The 20,496-nt window shown below is 43.0% G+C and overlaps 1 protein-coding gene across 6 annotated transcripts in view; it reads left to right on the top strand.

The window, feature by feature from the left end:
- The window catches only part of LOC125452783 (uncharacterized), a 119,572-nt gene that overhangs the window by 42,895 nt on the left and 56,181 nt on the right, over nucleotides 1-20,496 (top strand). For 3 of the 6 annotated variants that reach the window (XM_059645220.1, XM_059645222.1, XM_048531619.2), the window contains exons 2-4: nucleotides 11,547-11,617; nucleotides 15,008-15,124; nucleotides 17,210-17,275. In XM_059645220.1, the coding sequence (XP_059501203.1) occupies nucleotides 11,547-11,617; nucleotides 15,008-15,124; nucleotides 17,210-17,275 (254 nt within the window). Of the gene's footprint in view, nucleotides 1-11,530; nucleotides 11,618-15,007; nucleotides 15,125-17,209; nucleotides 17,276-20,496 lie in introns of all 6 variants that reach the window. The other 3 variants (XM_048531621.2, XM_059645221.1, XM_048531622.2) reach the window with 3 other exon arrangements.

The raw sequence follows: 20,496 nt of genomic DNA, 5'->3' as shown, positions 1-20,496 counted from the left end.
CTACAGACCCTCCAATAGTCAGTGTGAAATTGAGTAATAAATTTGTAAGGACATCTCAGTTATCTGTAAGAATGAAAAGGTGTTTATGGTAGGGGATATTAACTTCCGAAACATAGACTGGGACTACCACAGTGTTAAAGGCTTGGACGGAGAGGTGTTTGTTAAGTGCGTGCAGAAAATTTTCTCATTCAGTATGTGGATGTGCCTACCAGAGAAGGTGCAAAACCTGACCGACTGCTGGGAAATAAGGCAGGGAAGGTGACTGAGGTGACAGTGGGGGAGCACTTTGAGGCCAGTGATAATAATTCTGTTAGTTTTAAAATAGTGATGGAAAAGGATTAGACCTGATCTAAAAGTTAAAGTTCTAAATTGGAGAAAGTCCAATTTTGATGATTAAGCAAGAACTCTCAAAAGTTGATTTGAGGGGCTGGGGGGGCATATGCCAGTAAACAGATGGCCGGAAAATGGGAAGCCTTCAAAAATTAGATAACAAGAGCCCAGAGACAATACGTCCCTGTTAGGGTGAAGGTAAAGATTAGTAGGTGTAGGAATGCTGGGATGACCAGAAAAATTGAAGTTTTGGTCAAGAATAAGAAGGGAGCGTATGTCTGGTATAGACAGCACAGATTGTGTGAATCCCTAGAAGAGTATGCAGGCCTTAGGATTAAACTTAAGAGGGAAATCAGGAGGGCAAAAAAGGGACATGAGATAGCTTTGGCAAATGGGGTTATAGAGAATCCAAGGGGATTCTACAAATACATTAAGGATGAAAGGGTAACAGGCTTTAAAGATCAACAAGGCCACCTCTGTGTGGAATGGCAGGAGATGGGGGAGATACTAACCAAGTATTTTACATCAGTGTTAACTTGAGAATGATATGGAAGATAGAAAATGTGGGGAAATAATAGCAACATCTTGAAAAATGTCCATATTACAGAGGAGGAGGTGCTGGACATCTTAAAATGAATAAAGGTTGATAAATTCCTGGGACCTGATCGGGAACTCTAAAACTCTGTGGGAAGCTAGGGAAGTGATTGCTGGGCCCCTTGCTGAGATATTTCCATAGGTGAGATGCCAGAAGACTGGAAGTTGACCAACATGGTGCCACTGTTTAAGAATGGTTGTAAGGAAAAACACGGAACTATAGACTGGTGAGCCTGACATCAGTGGTCAGTATGTTGTTGAAGGGAATTCTGAGGGACAGGATTTACATGTTTTTGGCAAGGCAGGGACTGATTAGGGATAGTCACCGTGGCTTTGTGTGTGGTAAATCATGTGTAAATCATGAGTTTTATGAAGACGTAACAAAGAGGATTGATGAGGGCAGAGCAGTGGAGGTGATCCATATGGACTTCAGCAAGATGTTTGACAAGTTTCCTCATGGTGGACAAGGAGAACTAGCTAGGCTCGTCGAGTTGGTTTCTTGTTTTGCAGACGTTTCGTTACCGTGCTTGGTAACATCCTAAGTGCAGCCTCCGATGAAGCGTTGGTTCGTTTTCCCGCCTGGTTTTTAAACTCTGGGGTCCGTTGAGATGGATTGCCTCACTTCCGTTTTTCCTTCATAGTGGAATGTATATGAGGTCGAGTTCAATGTGTTTATTAATAGCATGCTTCGTGGAGTGTCATGCTTCTAGGAATTCTCATGCCTGTCTCTGCCTTGCCTGTCCCTGGATCTTGGTGTTGGCCCAGTCGACGTGGTGGTTCTCCTTGTCCATATGGATTCAGATGAGTGAGTATTGGTCATGTATTTTTGTAGGCAGCTGGTGTTCATGCTCTCTTGTTGTTAGTTTCCTTCCTGTTTGTCAGATATCGTGGTTCTCGTAGTCTCTGCAGGGGATCTTGTAGATGAAATTGGTCCTGTCCATGGCGGGAAGTGGGTCCTTAGTTTGGATGAGCAGTTGTCGTAGGCTTGTGTGCCACTCTAATGCCCAGCCATCGTAGGAGTCTTGTGGTGAGATCCAATGTGTTTTTGATACAAGGTAGTATGATGAGTGTGTCAGGGTGTATTGCCTCTTTCTGATGCTGTTCATGCAGGCATCTTCTGACCCAATTCTTTGGATATCCATTATGCTTGATAACCTGGAAGAGGTATTCTTCTTCTTGGCAGAGTTCCGTGTTGCTGCAGTGTGTTGTTGCCCTTTTAAATAGTGTTCGCATGTAGCTTTGTTTGTGTGTGCTGGGCTGGTTACTGTTGACGTTCAGTACCTGGCCTGTGTGTGTAGCTTTTTGGTGTACTTTCATTTGCAGTTCCCCAATTGTCTTGCGCTCTACCATGACGTCCAGGAATGGGAGCTGTTTGTTCTTCTCCTCTCTGGTGAATTTTATTCCGGTGAGGGTGTTGTTTATGAGTTTGTCTCTTTTTGAATTTGGTCGGATTAATGATGACAAAGGTGTCGTCTACGTAGCATATCCATGGTTTTGGTTGGATTTGCGAAAGGGCAGTCCTTTCTAGTCTTTGCATCACTGCTTCTGCCATGAGTCCAGAGATGGGTGATCCCCATCTCTGCTTTTGGGAAAGGCTAATCAGGGGAGTACTTATACACTTAATGGTAAGATCCTGGGAAGTGTTGCCGAACAAAGAGACCTTGGAGTGCAGGTTCATAGTTCCTTGAAAATGGAGTCTCACATAAACAGGATACTGAAGAAGGCGTTTGTTACGCTTGCCTTTATTGGTCAGCGCATTGAGTAAAGCGGTTGGGAGGTCATGTTGTGCCTGTATAGGACATTTGTTCAGCCACTTTTGGAACATTACGTGCAATTCTGGTCTCCCTGTTAGAGGAAGAATGTTGCAAAACTTGAAAAGGTTCAGGCAAGATATACAAGAATGGTGCTAGGGTTGGAGAGTTTGAACTATAGGGAGAGGCTGAATAGACTGAGGCTGTTTTCCCTGGAGCATTGGAAGCTGAGAGGTGACCTTTGAGAGGTTTATAAAATCATGAAGGTCATGGATACTGTAAATAGACAAAGTTTTTTCCTCAAGGTGGAGGAGCTCAAAATTAGAGGGCATAGGTTTAAGGTAAGAGGGGAAAGATTTAAAAGGGACCTAAGGGGCAACTTCTTCACAAAGAGGGTGGTGCATGTATTGAATGATCTGCTAGAGGAAATGGTAGAGGCTGGTACAATTACAATATTTAAAAGGCCTCTAGATATTTATCTGAATAAGAAGAGTTTAGAGGGATATGGGCCAAATAGTGACAAATGGGACTAGGTTTATTTAGAATATGTGGTTGGCATGGACAAGTTGGACCATAGAGTCTGTTTCCATGTTGTACATCTCTATGACTTTATTTGAGAATGGGTGTGATGATATCTTGTACAGGAGCTTGGATTAACTGAGCCCGGAGAACTCTGTGCAATTTTGGTGTTTTAATGTCAGGAGAAAAAGATATTTCCGGAGAAGAAGTGTAACTAAGGTGCCTGGGATGGCAGAACTATCCTTTTGAAAAGAGACTGGGTAAACTGGCTTGTGTTCTCACATGGTTTGAAGAATGAGAAGTAATATCATAGAACATAGAACATAGAACAGTACAGCACAGAACAGGCCCTTCAGCCCATAATGTTGTGCCGACCATTGATCCTCATGGATGCACCCTCAAATTTCTGTGACCATATGCATGTCCAGCAGTCTCTTAAATGACCCCAATGACCTTGCTTCCACAACTGCTGCTGGCAACGCATTCCATGCTCTCACAACTCTCTGCGTAAAGAACCTGCCTCTGACATCCCCTCTATACTTTCCACCAACCAGCTTAAAACTATGACCCCTCGTGCTAGCCATTTCTGCCCTGGGAAATAGTCTCTGGCTATCGACTCTATCTATGCCTCTCATTATCTTGTATACCTCAATTAGGTCCCCTCTCCTCCTCCTTTTCTCCAATGAAAAGAGACCGAGCTCAGTCAACCTCTCTTCATAAGATAAGCCCTCCAGTCCAGGCAGCATCCTGGTAAACCTCCTCTGAACCCTCTCCAAAGCATCCACATCTTTCCTATAATAGGGCGCCCAGAACTGGACGCAGTATTCCAAGTGCGGTCTAACCAAAGTTTTATAGAGCTGCAACAAGATCTCACGACTCTTAAACTCAATCCCCCTGTTAATGAAAGCCAAAACACCATATGCTTTCTTAACAACCCTGTCCACTTGGGTGGCCATTTTAAGGGATCTATGTATCTGCACACCAAGATCCCTCTGTTCCTCCACGCTGCCAAGAATCCTATCCTTAATCCTGTACTCAGCTTTCAAATTCGACCTTCCAAAATGCATCACCTCGCATTTATCCAGGTTGAACTCCATCTGCCACCTCTCAGCCCATCTCTGCATCCTGTCAATGTCCCGCTGCAGCCTACAACAGCCCTCTACACTGTCAACGACACCTCCGACCTTTGTGTCGTCTGCAAACTTGCTGACCCATCCTTCAATTCCCTCGTCCAAGTCATTAATAAAAATTACAAACAGTAGAGGCCCAAGGACAGAGCCCTGTGGAACCCCACTCACCACTGACTTCCAGGCAGAATATTTTCCTTCTACTACCACACGCTGTCTTCTGTTGGCCAGCCAATTCTGTATCCAAGCAGCTAAGTTCCCCTGTATCCCATTCCTCCTGACCTTCTGAATGAGCCTTCCATGGGGAACCTTATCAAATGCCTTACTGAAGTCCATATACACCACATCCACAGCTCGACCCTCATCAACCTTACTAGTCACATCCTCAAAAAACTCGATAAGGTTTGTAAGGCATGACCTACCCCTCACAAAGCCGTGTTGACTGTAATATCATTGAAACTTAAAAAATACTTAACAGGATAGATAGGGTAGATGCAGACAAAATGTTTTCTCTGGATGAGGAGTTTGGAACCAGAGCATATAATTTAAAATATAGGGATGCCATTTAGCACTGAGATGAGGAGACATTCTTCTGAGATTGGTGAATCTTTGAAATTTCCTCTGTCTCTCTGAGATCCATGGAAGTACAGTCATTGAGTATATTTAAAGTCAAGTTTGATACACGTTTGATTGTCAGTTGTGTGAAGTATATAGTAAGTGTAAGTAAAAGGTATTGAAGTGTTCACTCAGCCACGATAATGTTGAATGGCAGAGCAGACTTGACGGACTGAATAGCCTACTGTTGTTTTCATGTTGCTGTATGTCTTAACAATGATGGCTATGTTTCTATCACTGGAAGTAGTGGTGATTGAAACAGTTTCAGATGGATTTAGAGTATCACACAAAAGATTTGAGGTAGACTTTGCATTTGTATTAAAGGAAGAGTTGCATTCCTATAGCACCTTTCATGACCTCAGGTTATCCCAAAGACGCTGAGCGGGAGCGGACACGGGACTGCTGAGTAAGTGAGGTAATATATTTGTGTGGTTGCGCCAGATTGGTAAGGTAAATAGTTTATTTTTTATTCTTTATTTTTCAACAGTCTCTTTGGAAATTTAGAATAATGGGAATGGAGGTCAGGGCAGTTGAATGTTCCTCCTGCAGAATGTGGGAGGTAAGGGTCACCACTAGTGTCCCTGCTGACTACATCTGTGGGAAGTGCACCCAACTCCAGCTCCTCGAAAACCGCATTAGGGAGCTGGAGCTGGATGAAGTTTGGATCATTCGGGAGGCAGAGGGAGTTATTGAGAGGAGTTACAGGGAGGTAGTCACTCCTCAGGCACAAGAAAAAGGCAGATGGGTTACGGTCAGGGGACAGAAAGGGAACCGGCAGGCAGTGCAGGGATCCCCTGTGGCCGTTCCCTTCAACAATAAGTATACCGTTTTGGATACTGTTGTGGGGGGGACTTACCGGGGAAAGCAGTGGGGCACAGGTCTCTGGCACAGAGTCTGTCCCTGCTGCTCAGAAGGGAAGGGGGAAGAGGAGCAGAGCAGTAGTCATTGGGAACTCCATAGTTAGGGGGACAGATAGGAGGTTCTGTGGGAACGAGAGAGACTCATGGTTGGTGTGTTGCCTCCCAGGTGCCAGGGTGCGTGATGTCTCTGATCGTGTTTTTGGGATCCTTAAGGGGGAGCGGGAGCAGCCCAAAGTCGTGGTTAACATAGGCACCAACGACATAGGTAGGAAGAGAGATGGGGATTTAAGGCAGAAATTCAGGGAGCTAAGATGGAAGCTGAGAGCTAGGACGAACAGAGTTGTTGTCTCTGGTTTGTTGCCTGTGCCACGTGCTAGTGAGGCGAGGAATAGGGAGAGAGAGGAGTTGAACATGTGGCTACAGGAATGGTGCATGTGAGAGGATTTTGGATTCTTGGATAATTGGGGATCTTTCTGGGTCAGGTGGGACCTCTACAGGCAGGGTGGTCTTCACCTGAAACAGAGGGGTACCCATATCCTGGGGGGGAAATTCGCTAAGGCTATTTGGGTGGGTTTAAACTAATTCAGCAGGGGGATGGGAACCAAAATTGTACTTGGAGTACAGAGAAGGTTGAGAGTAGGGAGGGCTGAAAAGAAGTTTCAGGGGTGCAAGATGGCACCGGCAAGCAAGAAGTTGGTTTGAAGTGTGTCTACCTCAACGCCAGGAGCATCCGGAATAAGGTGGGTGAACTTGCAGCATGGGTTGGTACCTGGGACTTCGATGTTGTGGCCATTTCGGAGACATGGATAGAGCAGGGACAGGAATGGTTGTTGCAGGTTCCGGGATTTAGATGTTTCAGTAAGAACAGAGAAGATGGTAAAAGGGGCGGAGGTGTGGCATTGTTGGTCAAGGACAGTATTACAGTTGCAGAAAGGATGTTTGGGGACTCGTCAACTGAGGTAGTATGGGCTGAGGTTCGAAACAGGAAAGGAGAGGAGAGGTCACCCTGTTGGGAGTTTTCTATAGGCCTCCGATAAGTTCCAGATATGTAGAGGAAAGGACAGCAAAGATGATTCTCGATAGGAGTGAGAGAGACAGGGTAGTTGTCATGGGGGACTTCAACTTTCCAAATATTGACTGGGAACACTATAGTTTGAGTACGATAGATGGGTCAGTTATTGTCCAGTGTGTGCAGGAGGGCTTCCTGATATGTAGATAGGCCAACAAGGGGCGAAGCCACATTAGATTTGGTACTGGGTAATGAGCCGGCCAGGGGTTAGATTTGAAAGTAGATGAGCACTTTGGTGATAGCGATCACAATTCTGTTATGTTTACTTTAGTGATGGAAAAGGATAGGTGTATACCACTGGGCAAGAGTTATAGCTTGGGGAAAGGCAATTAAGATGAGATTAGGCAAGATTTAGGGAGCATAGGATGGGGACGGAAACTGCAGGGGATGGGCACATTAGAAATGTGGAGCTTATTCAAGGAAAAGCTCCCGTGTGTCCAAGATAAGTATGTACCTGTCAGGCAGGGAGAAAGCTGTAGAGCGTGGGAGCCGTGGTTTACGAAGGAAGTGGAATCTCTGGTCCAGAGGAAGAAGAAGGCTTATATTAGGATGAGATGTGAAGGCTCAGTTAGGGCACTTGAGGGATACAAGGTAGCCAGGAAAGACCTAAAGAGAGAGCTCAGAAGAGCTGGGAGGAGACATGAGAATTTGTTGGCGGATAGGATCAGGGTAAACCCTAAGGCTTTCTATAGGTACTTAAGAAATAAAAGAATGATGAAAGTAAGATTAGGGCCAATCAAGGATAGTAGTGGGAAGTTGCGTGTGGAGTCAGAGGAGATAGGGGAAGCACTAAATGAATATTTTTCAACAGTATTCACTGTAGAAAATGACAATGTTGCCGAGGAGAATACTGAGATACAGGCTACTAGACTAGGTGAGATTGAGGTTCACAAGGAAGAGGTATTAGAAATCCTACAGAGGGTGAAGATAGATAAGTCCCCTGGGATGGATGGGATTTATCCTCGGATCCTCTGGGAAGCCAGGGAGGAGATTGCAGAGCCTTTGGCATTGATCTTTAACTCATCATTGTCTACAGGAATAGTGCCAGACGACTGGAGGATAGCAAATGTGGTTCCCCAGTTCAAGAAGGGGAGTAGTTGACAACCCTGGTAATTACAGACCAGTGAGCGTTACTTCAGTTGCTGGTAAAGTGTTGGAAAAGGTTATAAGGATTAGGATTTATAATCATCTAGAAAAGAATAAATTGATTAGGGATAGTCAGCACGGTTTTGTGAAGGGTAGGTCGTGCCTCACAAACCTTATTGAGTTCTTTGAGAAGGTGACCAAACAGGTAGATGAAAGTAAACCGGTTGATGTTGTATATATGGATTTCAGCAAGGCGTTCGATAAGGTTCCCCACAATAGGTTATTGTACAAAATGCAGAGGGATGGAATTGTGGGAGATATAGCAGTTTGGATCAGAAATTGGCTTGCTGAAAGACAGAGGGTGGTGGTTGATCCTGGAGACCAGTTACTAGTGGTGCACCGCAAGGGTCAGTGTTGGGTCCACTGCTGTTTGTCATTTTTATAAATGACCTGGATGAGGATGTAGAAGGATGGGTTAGTAAATTTGCAGACGACATTAAGGTCGGTGGAGTTGTGGATAGTGACGAAGGATGTCGTAGGTTACAGAGACATAGATAAGCCTCAGAACCCGGCTGAGAAGTGGCAAATGGAGTTTAATGCGGACAAGTGTGAGGTGATGCTCTTCGGTTGGAGTAATGAGAATGCAAAGTACTGGGCCAATGGTAAGATTCATGGTAGTGTAGATGAGCAGAGAGATCTCGGTGTCCATGTACACAGATCCTTGAAAGTTGCCACCCAGGTTTACAGGGTTGTTAAGAAGGCATACAGTGTTTTAGCTTTCATTAATAGAGGGATCGAGTTCCGGAACCAAGAGGTTATGCTGCAGCTGTACAAAACTCTGGTGCAGCCGCACTTGGAGTATTGCGTACAGTTCTGGTCACAGCATTATAAGAGGATGTGGAAGCTTTGGAAAGGGTGCAGAGGAGATTTACTAGGTTGTTGCCTGGTATGGAGGGAAGTTCTTACGAGGAAAGGCTGAGGGACTTGAGGCTGTTTTCGTTCGAGAGAAGAAGGTTGAGAGGTGACTTAATTGAGGCATAAAAGATAATCAGAGGGTTAGATAGGGTGGATAGAGAGAACCTTTTTGCTAGGATGGTGACGGCGAGCACAACGGGGCATAGCTTTAAATTGAGGGGTGAAAGGTATAGGACATATGTCAGAGGTTGTTTCTTTACTCAGAGAGTAGTAAGGGTATGGAACGCTTTGCCTGCAATGGTGGCAGATTCGCCAACTTGTAAGTACATTCAAGTCATCATTGGACAAGCATATAGACGAACATGGAATAGTGTAGGTTTGATGGGCTTCAGATAGGTATGACAGCTCGGCACAACATCAAGGGCCTGTACTGTGCTGCAATGTTCTATGTTCTATGCTTTAGAACTAAGAATACAGTGTATTAGTATAAATATGCTTGCATTACGTGCTATGTAAGTTGACCACCAATATCGTAGATTTGAAAGACTTAGAGTGTTTTGCTCACAATCTTTTTGTAAATAGGCCTTTATTTATTCATCTTCAATGAGCACTGAAGTGCATTCCAACTGCCTTCATGGATTCTTGCCATGGAGTGTTCTTTGATTACAATTAATTGTTGCCAACCATGGTTGGAATAATTGGTTCCCAGGAAACTATTCCCATAATTGTCCAATTTTTACAAGGACAAAGTGTACCTTGAGAGGGAGGGGTTTAGTGCTTTCTGAACAGTTGCATTCATATATTGAATTGAATTTTTGTAACTTTTTCTTGCATGTTTCTGGGAACTGATCTAACATAGAAGGTTAGTCTTTGAACTTGTCTAGGATTCCGCAAGACAATGAAGACATTGTAGAGAACTTCGAACATCTATTTAATTAAAGTGCTGTTGAAAGTTTTTTACAACATTTTTGTTTTTTAGATTATATCTGAATTGACACCAGTGAAGATGGATATTATAATCTTCAAATATGATGTTTGTTTTTTTGTTTGCAGCAAGAGCAACAGCTCGTAATTTTATAGTGCCTTTAATGTAATAAAAGATTCCATGGTATTGTACAGGCATATTATGGAAAATTTGACACTGAATTACAAAAGGAGACATCAGGACTGATAACTAGAAGCTTGGACAGAGAGCTACGTTTTAAGGAGTACTTTAAAACAGAATAGGCAGAGAAACTCAGGGAGAGAATTCCAGAACTTGGGACCTTGGCAATTGAATACACAGAGGCCAGTGGTGAAGTGACCAAAATGTAGGATGCTCGAGACACTAGAATTTGAAGTGACAGATATGTCAGAGTTGTGGGCATGGAAGAATTTTGCAGAGATGAGGAATGATGAGATCATGGAGAGGTTTTCATACAAACGTACAAATTAACAGTAGGAGAAGGCCACACCTGTGAAATATGGCAGGAGCGTTCACACCAAACACACAGCAGAAGCAGCAACACTGGAACATGTTTGAGAGTCATAGGGGACTAATCCACAGTGAAGTCCATAGGGGCAGCTATCAATCAAGAGGGCCCAGTAGGTTTATTCAAGAGCAGCCACCCATACCAACCCAACGAATATATGTTTATTGCAGACCATGTAATTGTTTTTATAAATACTAATCATTGCCTGTCTGCCATCAAATCTCTGTGTATTTTTCCAAACCACCATAGCAAACATATCTTTTATACTTTCATTATTTCATTTCTTCATATTAAAGACCCTAGATTCAAAAAGAACTGTATCACATTCAAGATTAATGTAAAATTCCATCATATTATCATCACTATTTCCTAAAGGCTTCTTACAGCAAGATTATTAATTAGCCCTTTCTCATTGCACAGCACTCAATACAAAGTAGCCCAATCCATATGTGGCTGTAGAGTGTCTTACTCTAAAAATGAATCTTAAAAAAAAAGCAGGAATTCCCCACAGCATTATATGCTGATTTGGTTAATTAAGTGTATGTGTAAATTGAAGGCAGCCATTATTATTATATGACGCACATGCATCTGATTTCCCAATTTATATTGTGTACAACATTACTTGGCTAATAAATAGCTCCAACCAATATTTGCAGCCCCTTTCAGCTTTTTTAACTATACCAAAACAGATTTTACATCACGATTCTTTGATCTAAGAACCTTTCATACGATAAAACAATGATAAGCAAGAAAATAATGGTTCAAATCCTTCTCAACAAGACTAGCGAGTCTCCCTGCGAAGATATTAGCCACAGGGTTGCTAAAATGCTCGTATTTTAGACTTTGGTTATTCCTAGTTCCACTCCTACCACTTTATATGAACTCCATTTTTGCTAATACACCTAGCTTAATTTTCACATCTTTTTTTCACAGCTCCAGTTGTCAATACTTTATCCCAGCTCCACTCTCATCATTTTATCCCAACTTTATGCTCATTGCTTTATCCCAGTTCCACTTATTGCTTGTATCTTAGCTGTACCTTCTCCACTTTATCCCATGTGTACTCCGATCAGTTTTATTCCTCTTGGTGCATTAAATATAGCCAGATTTTGAACAGTAGAATAATTAAGCAGTTAATACAATGTAACAATTATCCAAGTTTTTACATCTCTGTACATTTTAATGATTAAAGTTTTTTTTTGAGTTAGTGACCTCTGCCAGAAGGGACTTCGGATCGTTTCATTCATCAAATGTTCAAGAGCTTCTTGGAACTGCAAAGGTTTGATACATGCTTGTTTTTGGCAGTGGAAATAGTCGTGCTTCTTAAAAATTTTATGCCTTAATTATTAATGCACTAACTAAAGAATATTTGCTTTAAACAGAGATAGTAGGAACTGCCGATGCTGGAGAATCTGATATAACAAGGTGTAGAGCTGGATGAACACAGCAGGCCAAGCGGCATCAGAGAAGCAGTATAGGTGACGTTTCGGGTCTGGACTGTTACTCAGAAAAAAAACTTTGAGGAGGGGTCTAGATCTGAAACATGAGCTTTCCTGCTCCTCTGATGCTGCTTGGCCTGCTGTGTTCATTCAGCTCTACACCTTGTTATATTTGCTTTAAACACTTTTTTTTGTTCCAACAGCCATTTTGGAGAATATAAGATAGTTATAGAATAGTTGTTTGTTCCAGCATTTAGAATAGAGTTATAGACTCATACCATCATACAGTAGAAGTGGATCTTTGGTCCATCAAGTTTTGTGCTGCCAAGAATTGGTTAGGCCACTATTGGAATATTGCGTGCAATTCTGATCTCCCTGCTATAGAAAGGATGTTGTGAAACTTGCATGGGTTCAGAAAAGACTTACAAGGATGTTGCCAGGGTTCAAGGGTTTAAACTATAGGGAGAGGCTGAATAGACTGGGGTTGCTTTTCCTGGACCGTTGGAGGCTGAATGGTGATCTCAGAGCAGTTTATAAAATCCTGCGGGGCATGGATAGGCTAAATAGACATTGTCTTTTCCCCACAGTGGGTGAGTCCAATACTAGATGGCATAGGTTTAAGGTGAAAGGGGCAACTTGTTTCATGCAGAGGGTCGTTCATGTATGGAATGAGCTGCCAGAGGTAGTGGTGGAGGCTGGCCCAGTTACAACATTTAAAAGCATCTGGATGGGTATATGAATAGGCATGGATTTGAGGGATGTGGGCCAAATACTAGCAACTGAGACTAGATTCACTTAGGATATCTAGTCAGCATGGATGAATTGGACTGAAGGGTCTGTCTCTGTGCTGTATACTTTTATGACTCTATGACTAATATACATTAGCCCCACTTTCCAGCACTGGACACATAGCAATCCTGAAAATATTCTATGAACCTCATCAAGACCACTATCGCCGATTTGATTCTTAAAATTACCCCTCATCGCCCATAGAGCTGGGCCACCTGTAGTGCCATGGCTGTGTTTCTTGCTGAACTCTCCTTAAGGTTGTTGATGTTGAGAACCAGCTTTTTTACAGGGCTCAGGGAGTGCAGGTATCTTTCTTCCCCAGCCTATTCTATTGTGCCCTTCAAGAGAGAGGGCAGAATGACAGTAAATAGGTTGTTATGTGTTTGGGTGAGGTGCCTGCAGTAGTCGAACAACTACAGATATGTGGAAATAGTGAGATGCATAGTATGATCCGACTATCCTGTGGGTCACCCTGACTCATATTCCCGAAGGTTCATTGTTCAAGAATTGGCTGTTCAGATAAATAAAGACACATGGCAGAAAATTACAACCTTGAATAAATATAGTACTTAAATTGAGGGTCATCTGATGACATGATAATAGCAGCACTGACAGGTGTTTGACGATGAAGTTGAGCTTTTGGATGTTAATCATGAATTTTGATTGACATGGTCTAGTGTGTGTTTGGGATATGGTGATTTGAGGATCTTTGGACCAGAAATATCGTGTAAAGATGTATTCACTGACATTGACCATTCTTACATTCTGACTTTATTTGCTTAGTCATACGTGGGATGTGGGTATCACTGGCTAGGCCAACACTTATTGCCCGTCCTGACTTGCCCAGAAGGCAGTTAAGAGTCAACCAGCCAAACCAGGTAAGGATGGCAAAGGGCATTAGTGAACCAGGTGGGTTTTCCCTTACAATCGACAATAAAATTCATTTGACTCTTAATCCCAGATTTGAACCCAGATCCTTAGATTGTTACCTGGGTCTCTGGATTAACAGTCCAGCGATAATACCATTAGGTCATTGCTCCCCTAATTATCTTGCTGTGGTGTTGCAATGTCCAAGTTTTTTTGAGATTGACTTCTTAGGCCACCAGACCTTTTTGAGGACTGTCATAGAATCCCTAGAATGTGTATACAGGCCCTTTGGCCCAACAAGTCCACACCAAACCTCAGAGCATTCCCCCCAGACCCATCCCCCTTGAAGGCTTTCTAGCCACCCTGCAAAATCTTAAGAGTTTCTTGTCCACTCTGCCACTAAGGTTTCTAATGCCACCCATGCCCATGGTATTCTCTTCCTGTCATGGTATAACATTCGCCTTTTTTAGCGTTGTAACAATCGTGTTCAGCAGCAGCTTCCTGCAATTCTGTGCAATTTCCCTTTGGGAAGGACAGACTGTCTTTAAGAACATAAAGCTGACTGCAATCTTGTTTAACTTCCTGTTGAGCAGGGATCTAACACGCTGCCTTTTGCCACGATCAGGTATATAAAGTGGCACCAACTTTTGTGTGCTACCTGCCTTCAGCAGAACTAGTTGTGGGCAGGTCGCAAATCATGACTCCTGTGCTGAAAAATTGGGCAAACAGATTTTTAGCCTGTAATTTGTAGAATAAATATTCATGGATCTGAGAACATGGTGAGAGTAACCTCGCATTTTTCTTTCAAAAATATATATTTAGTTTACAAATGTTTGTCAAATGGCTCAAGCAGATTGCAACAGGCTTGTGGGTGAGGTATCTTTTTAGATTGCTGAGATTACTTCTGCCTTTCCACCTTGGAGGACTCCTGCAGCTGCGGCTCCAAATTCATACATCTATTAGATTCCAGGTTTTGCAATATACAGCACGCAATGTAGATTGAGGACACTTTGGTAGTTTAGTCAGCAGACTGCTTCCTGATTTATTGAGGCTGTGGAACCACTGTTTCACCGTGCTTATTAAGTGCTCAATATACCTAATAGGTAGATGCTTTATTAATGGCGCACAAAGATAATCATTCAGGCAATAACAAGTATGCCTCATCCCCTAAGAGCCAACCCTTACCTTAATGCATGTTTGTAAATAACAAAACACTGCAGGTTGTATAGAAAGAAAGCATAAACTGTTGTTCAAGCACCTTGCATTCACTTGTGTGACTTTGTGAAAATAGGCATATATGCGTTAGATACTAACAGTAGAAACCTTTTAAGATGGTTTTGCAGAGGATTACAAAAGGTATCAATTATTTCCTGCACTCGACAAATCCTATCACAGTGGATCATTTTGAAAGTTTGGGCACGTTGATCCATGTTTTTCATAGAAAAATTTAGTTTATTGGTTAATTCTGACAAATAGCATATAATTCACTGCGTAAATGCACTGAAACATTAAATACAGAAGCTGACTCCACAGTTACAAGAGGTTGAACAATTTTAAACTTCTATTTTATTTAGACAAGAAATTACATCCCTCCTTCATTGCCATTTGATCTACCTCAATTTTTGTACGAAAATGGAAATGTACCACCATTTGGCCGAGAGATGAGGAAAAAGCATTTCCTTCTTGAGGAGGTAGGATTTCTGCACTTTTGCCAAAAGACTGAATGTTTATTTCTAGTTTTTTTTTCTAATTGTCCTTGTACTTTTAGCAGTTTTGCTGAATGGACCAATTATTTTGTTGTTGCTGTAAAAAAGACGCATCATGTCAAAACTTTTCATCTAACACTCAACAGGATATTTCACAAGATTAAAAATTCAAGAGGAATGCCAACATTTATACTGCATGAGAGGAGAGTGCTGATAGGCTAGCAAATGATCTCAAATTGGTAGCGGTATTGCCATGGGGAATTCATCCATTAATGTTGGTTTGGAGATGTTAGGAAAGGAAGTGACCAGGAAGACGGAACTGCCCTGCTCTTCAGATAGTAGTAGACTGTATCGGCGCTGCCTGTTGCTCCCAAGAGGAGCTCGAACAGTTCATCCACTTTACCAACACCTTCCACCCCAACCTCAAGTTCACCTGGGCTATCACCAACACATCCCTCACCTTCCTGGACCCCTCCGTCTCCATGTCAGGCAACCAGCTAGAAAGTGATGTCCACTTTAAGCCCACCGACTCCTACAGCTACCTAGAATACACATCCTCCCACGCATCCCCCTGCAAAAATTCCATCCCCTATTCCCAATTGCTTCGCCTCTGCCACATCTGCTCCCAGGATGAGGCATTCCACTCCCGCACATCCCAGATGTCCACGTTCTTCAAGGACCGCAACCTCCCCCCCCCCCCCCTGCAGTGGTTGAGAACGCCTTTGACCAAGTCTCCTGCATTTCCCGCAACACATCCCTCACACCCCGCCCCCGCAATAACCGCCCTAAGAGAATCCCCCTCGTCCTCACATACCACCCCCCCAACCTCTGGATACAACGCATCATCCTCCAACACTTCCGTCATCTACAATCCGACCCCACCGCCCAAGACAGTTTTCCATCCCCATCCTTTTCTGCCTTCTGGAAAGACCACTTTCTCCATGGCTCACTTGTCCGCTCCACACTGCCCTCCAACCCCACCACACACGGCACCTTCCCCTGCAACCGCAGGAAGTGCTACACTTGCCCCCACACCTCCTCCCTCACCCCCATCCCAGGCCCCAAGATGACTTTCCATATTAAGCAGATATTCACCTGCACATCTGCCAATGTAGTATATTGTATCCACTGTACCCGATGTGGCTCCCTCAACATTGGGGAAACCAAGTGGAGGCTTGGGGACCGCTTTGCAGAACACTTCCGCTCTGTTTGCAATAAACAACTGCACTACCCAGTCGCGAACCATTTTAACTCTCCCTCCCATTCCTCAGACGACATGTCCATCATGGGCCTCCTGCAGTGCCACAATGATGACACCCGAAGGTTGCAGGAACAGCAACTCATATTCCGCTTGGGAACCCTGCAGCCCAATGGTATCACTGTGGACTTCACAAGCTTCAAAATCTCTCCTTCCCCCACTGCATCCCAAAACCATCCCAGCACGTCCCCTCCCCCCACTGCATCACAAAACCAGCCCAGCTTGTCCCCACCTCCCCAACCTGTTCTTCCTCTCACCTATCCCCGCCTCCCACCTCAAGCCGCACCTCCATTTCCCACCTACCAACCTCATCCCGCCTCTTTGACCTGTCCGTCCTTCCTGGACTGACCTATCCCCTCACCACCTCCCCACCTATACTCCTCTCCATCTATCTTCTCCTCTATCCATCTATGGTCCACTTCCCCCTCTCTCCCTATTTATTTCAGAACCCTCTCCCCATCCCCCTCTCTGATGAAGGGTCTAGGCCCAAAACATCAGCTTTTGTGCTCCTCAGATGCTGCTTGGCCTGCTGTGTTCATCCAGCTTCACACTTTGGCACGTGGGCTAAAGCAGGTCATTGTACTTAGTGGATGGTAATCATTCTAAGGCTGTCTTCACCCTCTTCACCTTTCTTTCTTCAACTGAGTTGTAGTCCTCTGTTGCTGGGGTACATTGGCAAGGATGGAGGGCAGAATGCAAAAATGAGCTGGCATGAGATATTTGAGATAAAAATAACCTGGAAAAGAGGCATAAAACTGACTGACTGTCTGCAGAGGGATTCTACATTGTTCAGTAATTATTTTTCATTACAGGCAACAACTTTTATTAATCATGGAGCTTTCGGTTGTACTTTGAAAGATGCTCTAGATGTTGCCCAGGTGAGATCCCAATAATACTAGCCTACAGATTATGGTGTTGTTGCAATGAAACCTGCTTTATTTGTGGGTTGCAGGGAGTAAAGAGGATTTAGAGTAGAAAGTAGCTGTATATTTCCTAATTGCTGTTTGGAAGAAGCAGTTGTAAGTGCTACAGTGTTGCACTAAACCAATTAGGCTAATTATGATACTAACAAGTATTTATATGATAAACATTTCAAATACTTTACAGCTACTACATTACATGTGGCATACTGTTAACTCTTAAGTTACAAACTGAAGTCATGACAATTCATGTACCTATACTGAGTAAGCTATAACATGGATTAATTTAAACCTTTTATGAGCACTCAATTCTGTGACAACGCTATGACTTTAAGAGGTGTATTTTGTCCTTTTTTATGAAAAAAGGTTGAGACGAAGGTACAAGAAGTCTGCCCAAAAACCAGTAAACAGCTTGTAAGGCCTTGGGCTTTTTAAGAGTTGGAACAGTAGAAGTAGCCTGAATGGATGGGGTCAAGTGCCCACAGCTTCCACAGAACCAGGATTTTTAGTTTTAGCTTTCTACAGCTCCTGTGGTTTTGATGCTGGCTGTGGAAGCTCTTATTCCTCTCTCTGTTACAGCTAAAAGCAGGGATTCTCTTCTTGCTGCTGTAATTGCATATGAGGCAATCTATTTTACAGAATTTGCCTTTGCCAAAGGTGTGTTTATGGGATGTTACAGTATTGGAACAGTTATGTGGTAGTAGTTAATATATCTATTATTTGTTAAGCACTTTGATAGAGTTGGAGTGAGCCAATTGTTTTCTTTTGTTTTTATTTTGTCTGTATTTTAACTGCAGTGTAAATATAAAGCATGTTTTGCTTAAAGTCAAGTAGTTTGGCCAATTAAAATGCATCTGGAACGTAACCCCTTGTACTTACTTTTAAATTCAAAAAATATTAGGGTCTAGGCTATTTTCTTAATTTACCTCGAGGGGTTTGGTCTGGTCCATAACAATTCCTTACTCAGCAAGTCTCCATTTTGAACAGAAGGAACTTTTGACAGTGTTGCTTAGAGGAATTCATTATAGAATCAAATAGAGAGAAACTAGATTTAGTATTGTATAATCAGACAAGATTAAGATCAAAGTAAAGGCTGCAGTAGATAGCAGCAACTACAATATGATTGAATTTGAGAGAAAGAGACTAGTTAAAATAAACAGTGATATCGGGCTAGGGAATAGATCAATCGAGAAACATGGCAGGCATTTAAGAATACTAGAATAAGAATATTCCTACTGTGAAGAAATATTCTAAGGAGAGGACCCACTGTCCACATTTGACTGAAGAAGCTAAGGAGAGCATCAACTTAATGAAAAAGCATGCAGTTGTGAACAGATGGCTGTCAGATCAGATGACTATACAGAATATAAAGATTAGCAAATATTGACTAAACTGTTGTTTGGGAGAAAGAAATTAGATCATGAGAGGAAGCTGGTTAGAAATGTATAAATGGATAGCAAGAGTTTCTACAGGTATTTTTTGAAGGAGTAAGCAAAGTAAATGTTGGTTCTGTACAGAGTGAGAATGCGGACTTCATGTCATCAGGCTGGAAAGTAAAAATGTAACTCTTTGAAGAAGAGAAGGTCATAGAGAGTCATACAGTGTGAAAACAGACTCCTCGGTCCAACTAGTCCACACCGACCATGTTCCCAAACCAAAACAGTCTCACTTGCCATTGTTTGGTGTATATTCTTCCAAACCTTCCCTGTTCATAATGTAGAAAGCAGGAGACTGTAGGGCAGCTTGATGATATCTGATGTGGGAATGATGTTTGAATGAATCATTAAGGAGGTTATGAAAAACACAAGGTAATTGGAAAGTGGATATTTTTAATTCACTTACAAGAGGTGGCAACACTGGTTGGGCCAGTATTTATGTTCTCCCCCAGTTGTCCTTGAGAAGGTGGTGGTAAGCTGCCTTCTTGAATCGCTATAGTCAATGTGCTGTAGGTGGATTCTTGTGATGGAATTGTAGGGTTTTAACCCAGTAACACGAAGGAATATTTCTGAGCCAGGATAGTGAGAGGCTTGTAGTTGAACATACAGGTAGGAGGTGGTTGTTCCCATATAGTTACTGCCTTTGTCTTTCAAAATGGTTGTGGTCATGGGTTTGGAGGATGCTCTCTAAGGAGTTTTGGTGAATTTCTGTAGTGCATCTTGCAGATGGTACACACTGCCACCTCTGCACATCAGTGGTGGAGGCAGTGGTTGTTTGTGGATGTAGTTCCAGTCAAGCAGGCTGCTTTTCCCTGTGTGATGTCAAGCTTCTTGAGTATTGCTAGACCCGCTTTCATCTGGACAAGTAAGGAGTATTTCATCATAGTCCTGATTGTGCCTTGTAGACTTGTAGTCACACTTGTCTGACAGACAATATCCCAGGCACACTATCATGATCTCTGCGTATATCCTGTCCCACTGGCAAGACAGACCCAGCAGAGGCAGCTGCACAGTTGGTATACAGTCAGGAAGACGTTGCCTTTGGAATCTTCAATATTGATTCCGGACCTCATGAAGTGTCACAGCTTCAGGTTAAATATAAGTGACACTGTGTGGCATTTACATGTTTTTTTCTATGCCTGCATGGGTCTCTTCCCGAGTGCACTGGTTTCTTCCCACAGTCCAAAGATGTGCAGGTTAAGTGGATTGACTGTGCTAAAAATTGCCCCGTCGTGTTCAGAGATGTGCAGGTTAGGTACATGGGCCTTCATTATCATTGGGTCAAAATCCTGGAGCCCTGTAACAGCATGAGGGTGTGCCTACATTCAAGATATCGCTATAGTTGAAGAAAGTAATTCACCGATTCCTAGGGATGGGCAAGCAGTGCTAGTATAACCAACAACACCACATCCCATGAACAAATTTAAATAAAACTTGTGCCCACATAGTTGGGTCGTGAAGGCAAGTGTGACACATTTCCCAGTCTCACAAACTTGACTAGAGAAATACTGGTCAGATTTTCATTCAGGGTTGGTAGGGTTCTCTGTGAGGTAGGCCAGGAGACCTCAGACCAAGAGTGGAGGCAATGGGCTGCTGGTGTGGCTGGACTCAAAGCTTGCCTCTGTACCTTTCATTTTCAAAAATGCAACCCTAAACAAAACTCCAGTTATCATCCCTCAGGCTGTACCACCTGCACATGATAATCCATGCCCCATCCGTATTAACCCTTGCCATTTCATTCCC

Source organism: Stegostoma tigrinum, chromosome 4, assembly GCF_030684315.1.
Source record: "Stegostoma tigrinum isolate sSteTig4 chromosome 4, sSteTig4.hap1, whole genome shotgun sequence".
Lineage (NCBI taxonomy): Eukaryota > Metazoa > Chordata > Chondrichthyes > Orectolobiformes > Stegostomatidae > Stegostoma > Stegostoma tigrinum.
This window is presented reverse-complemented; position numbering and strand designations above follow the sequence as displayed.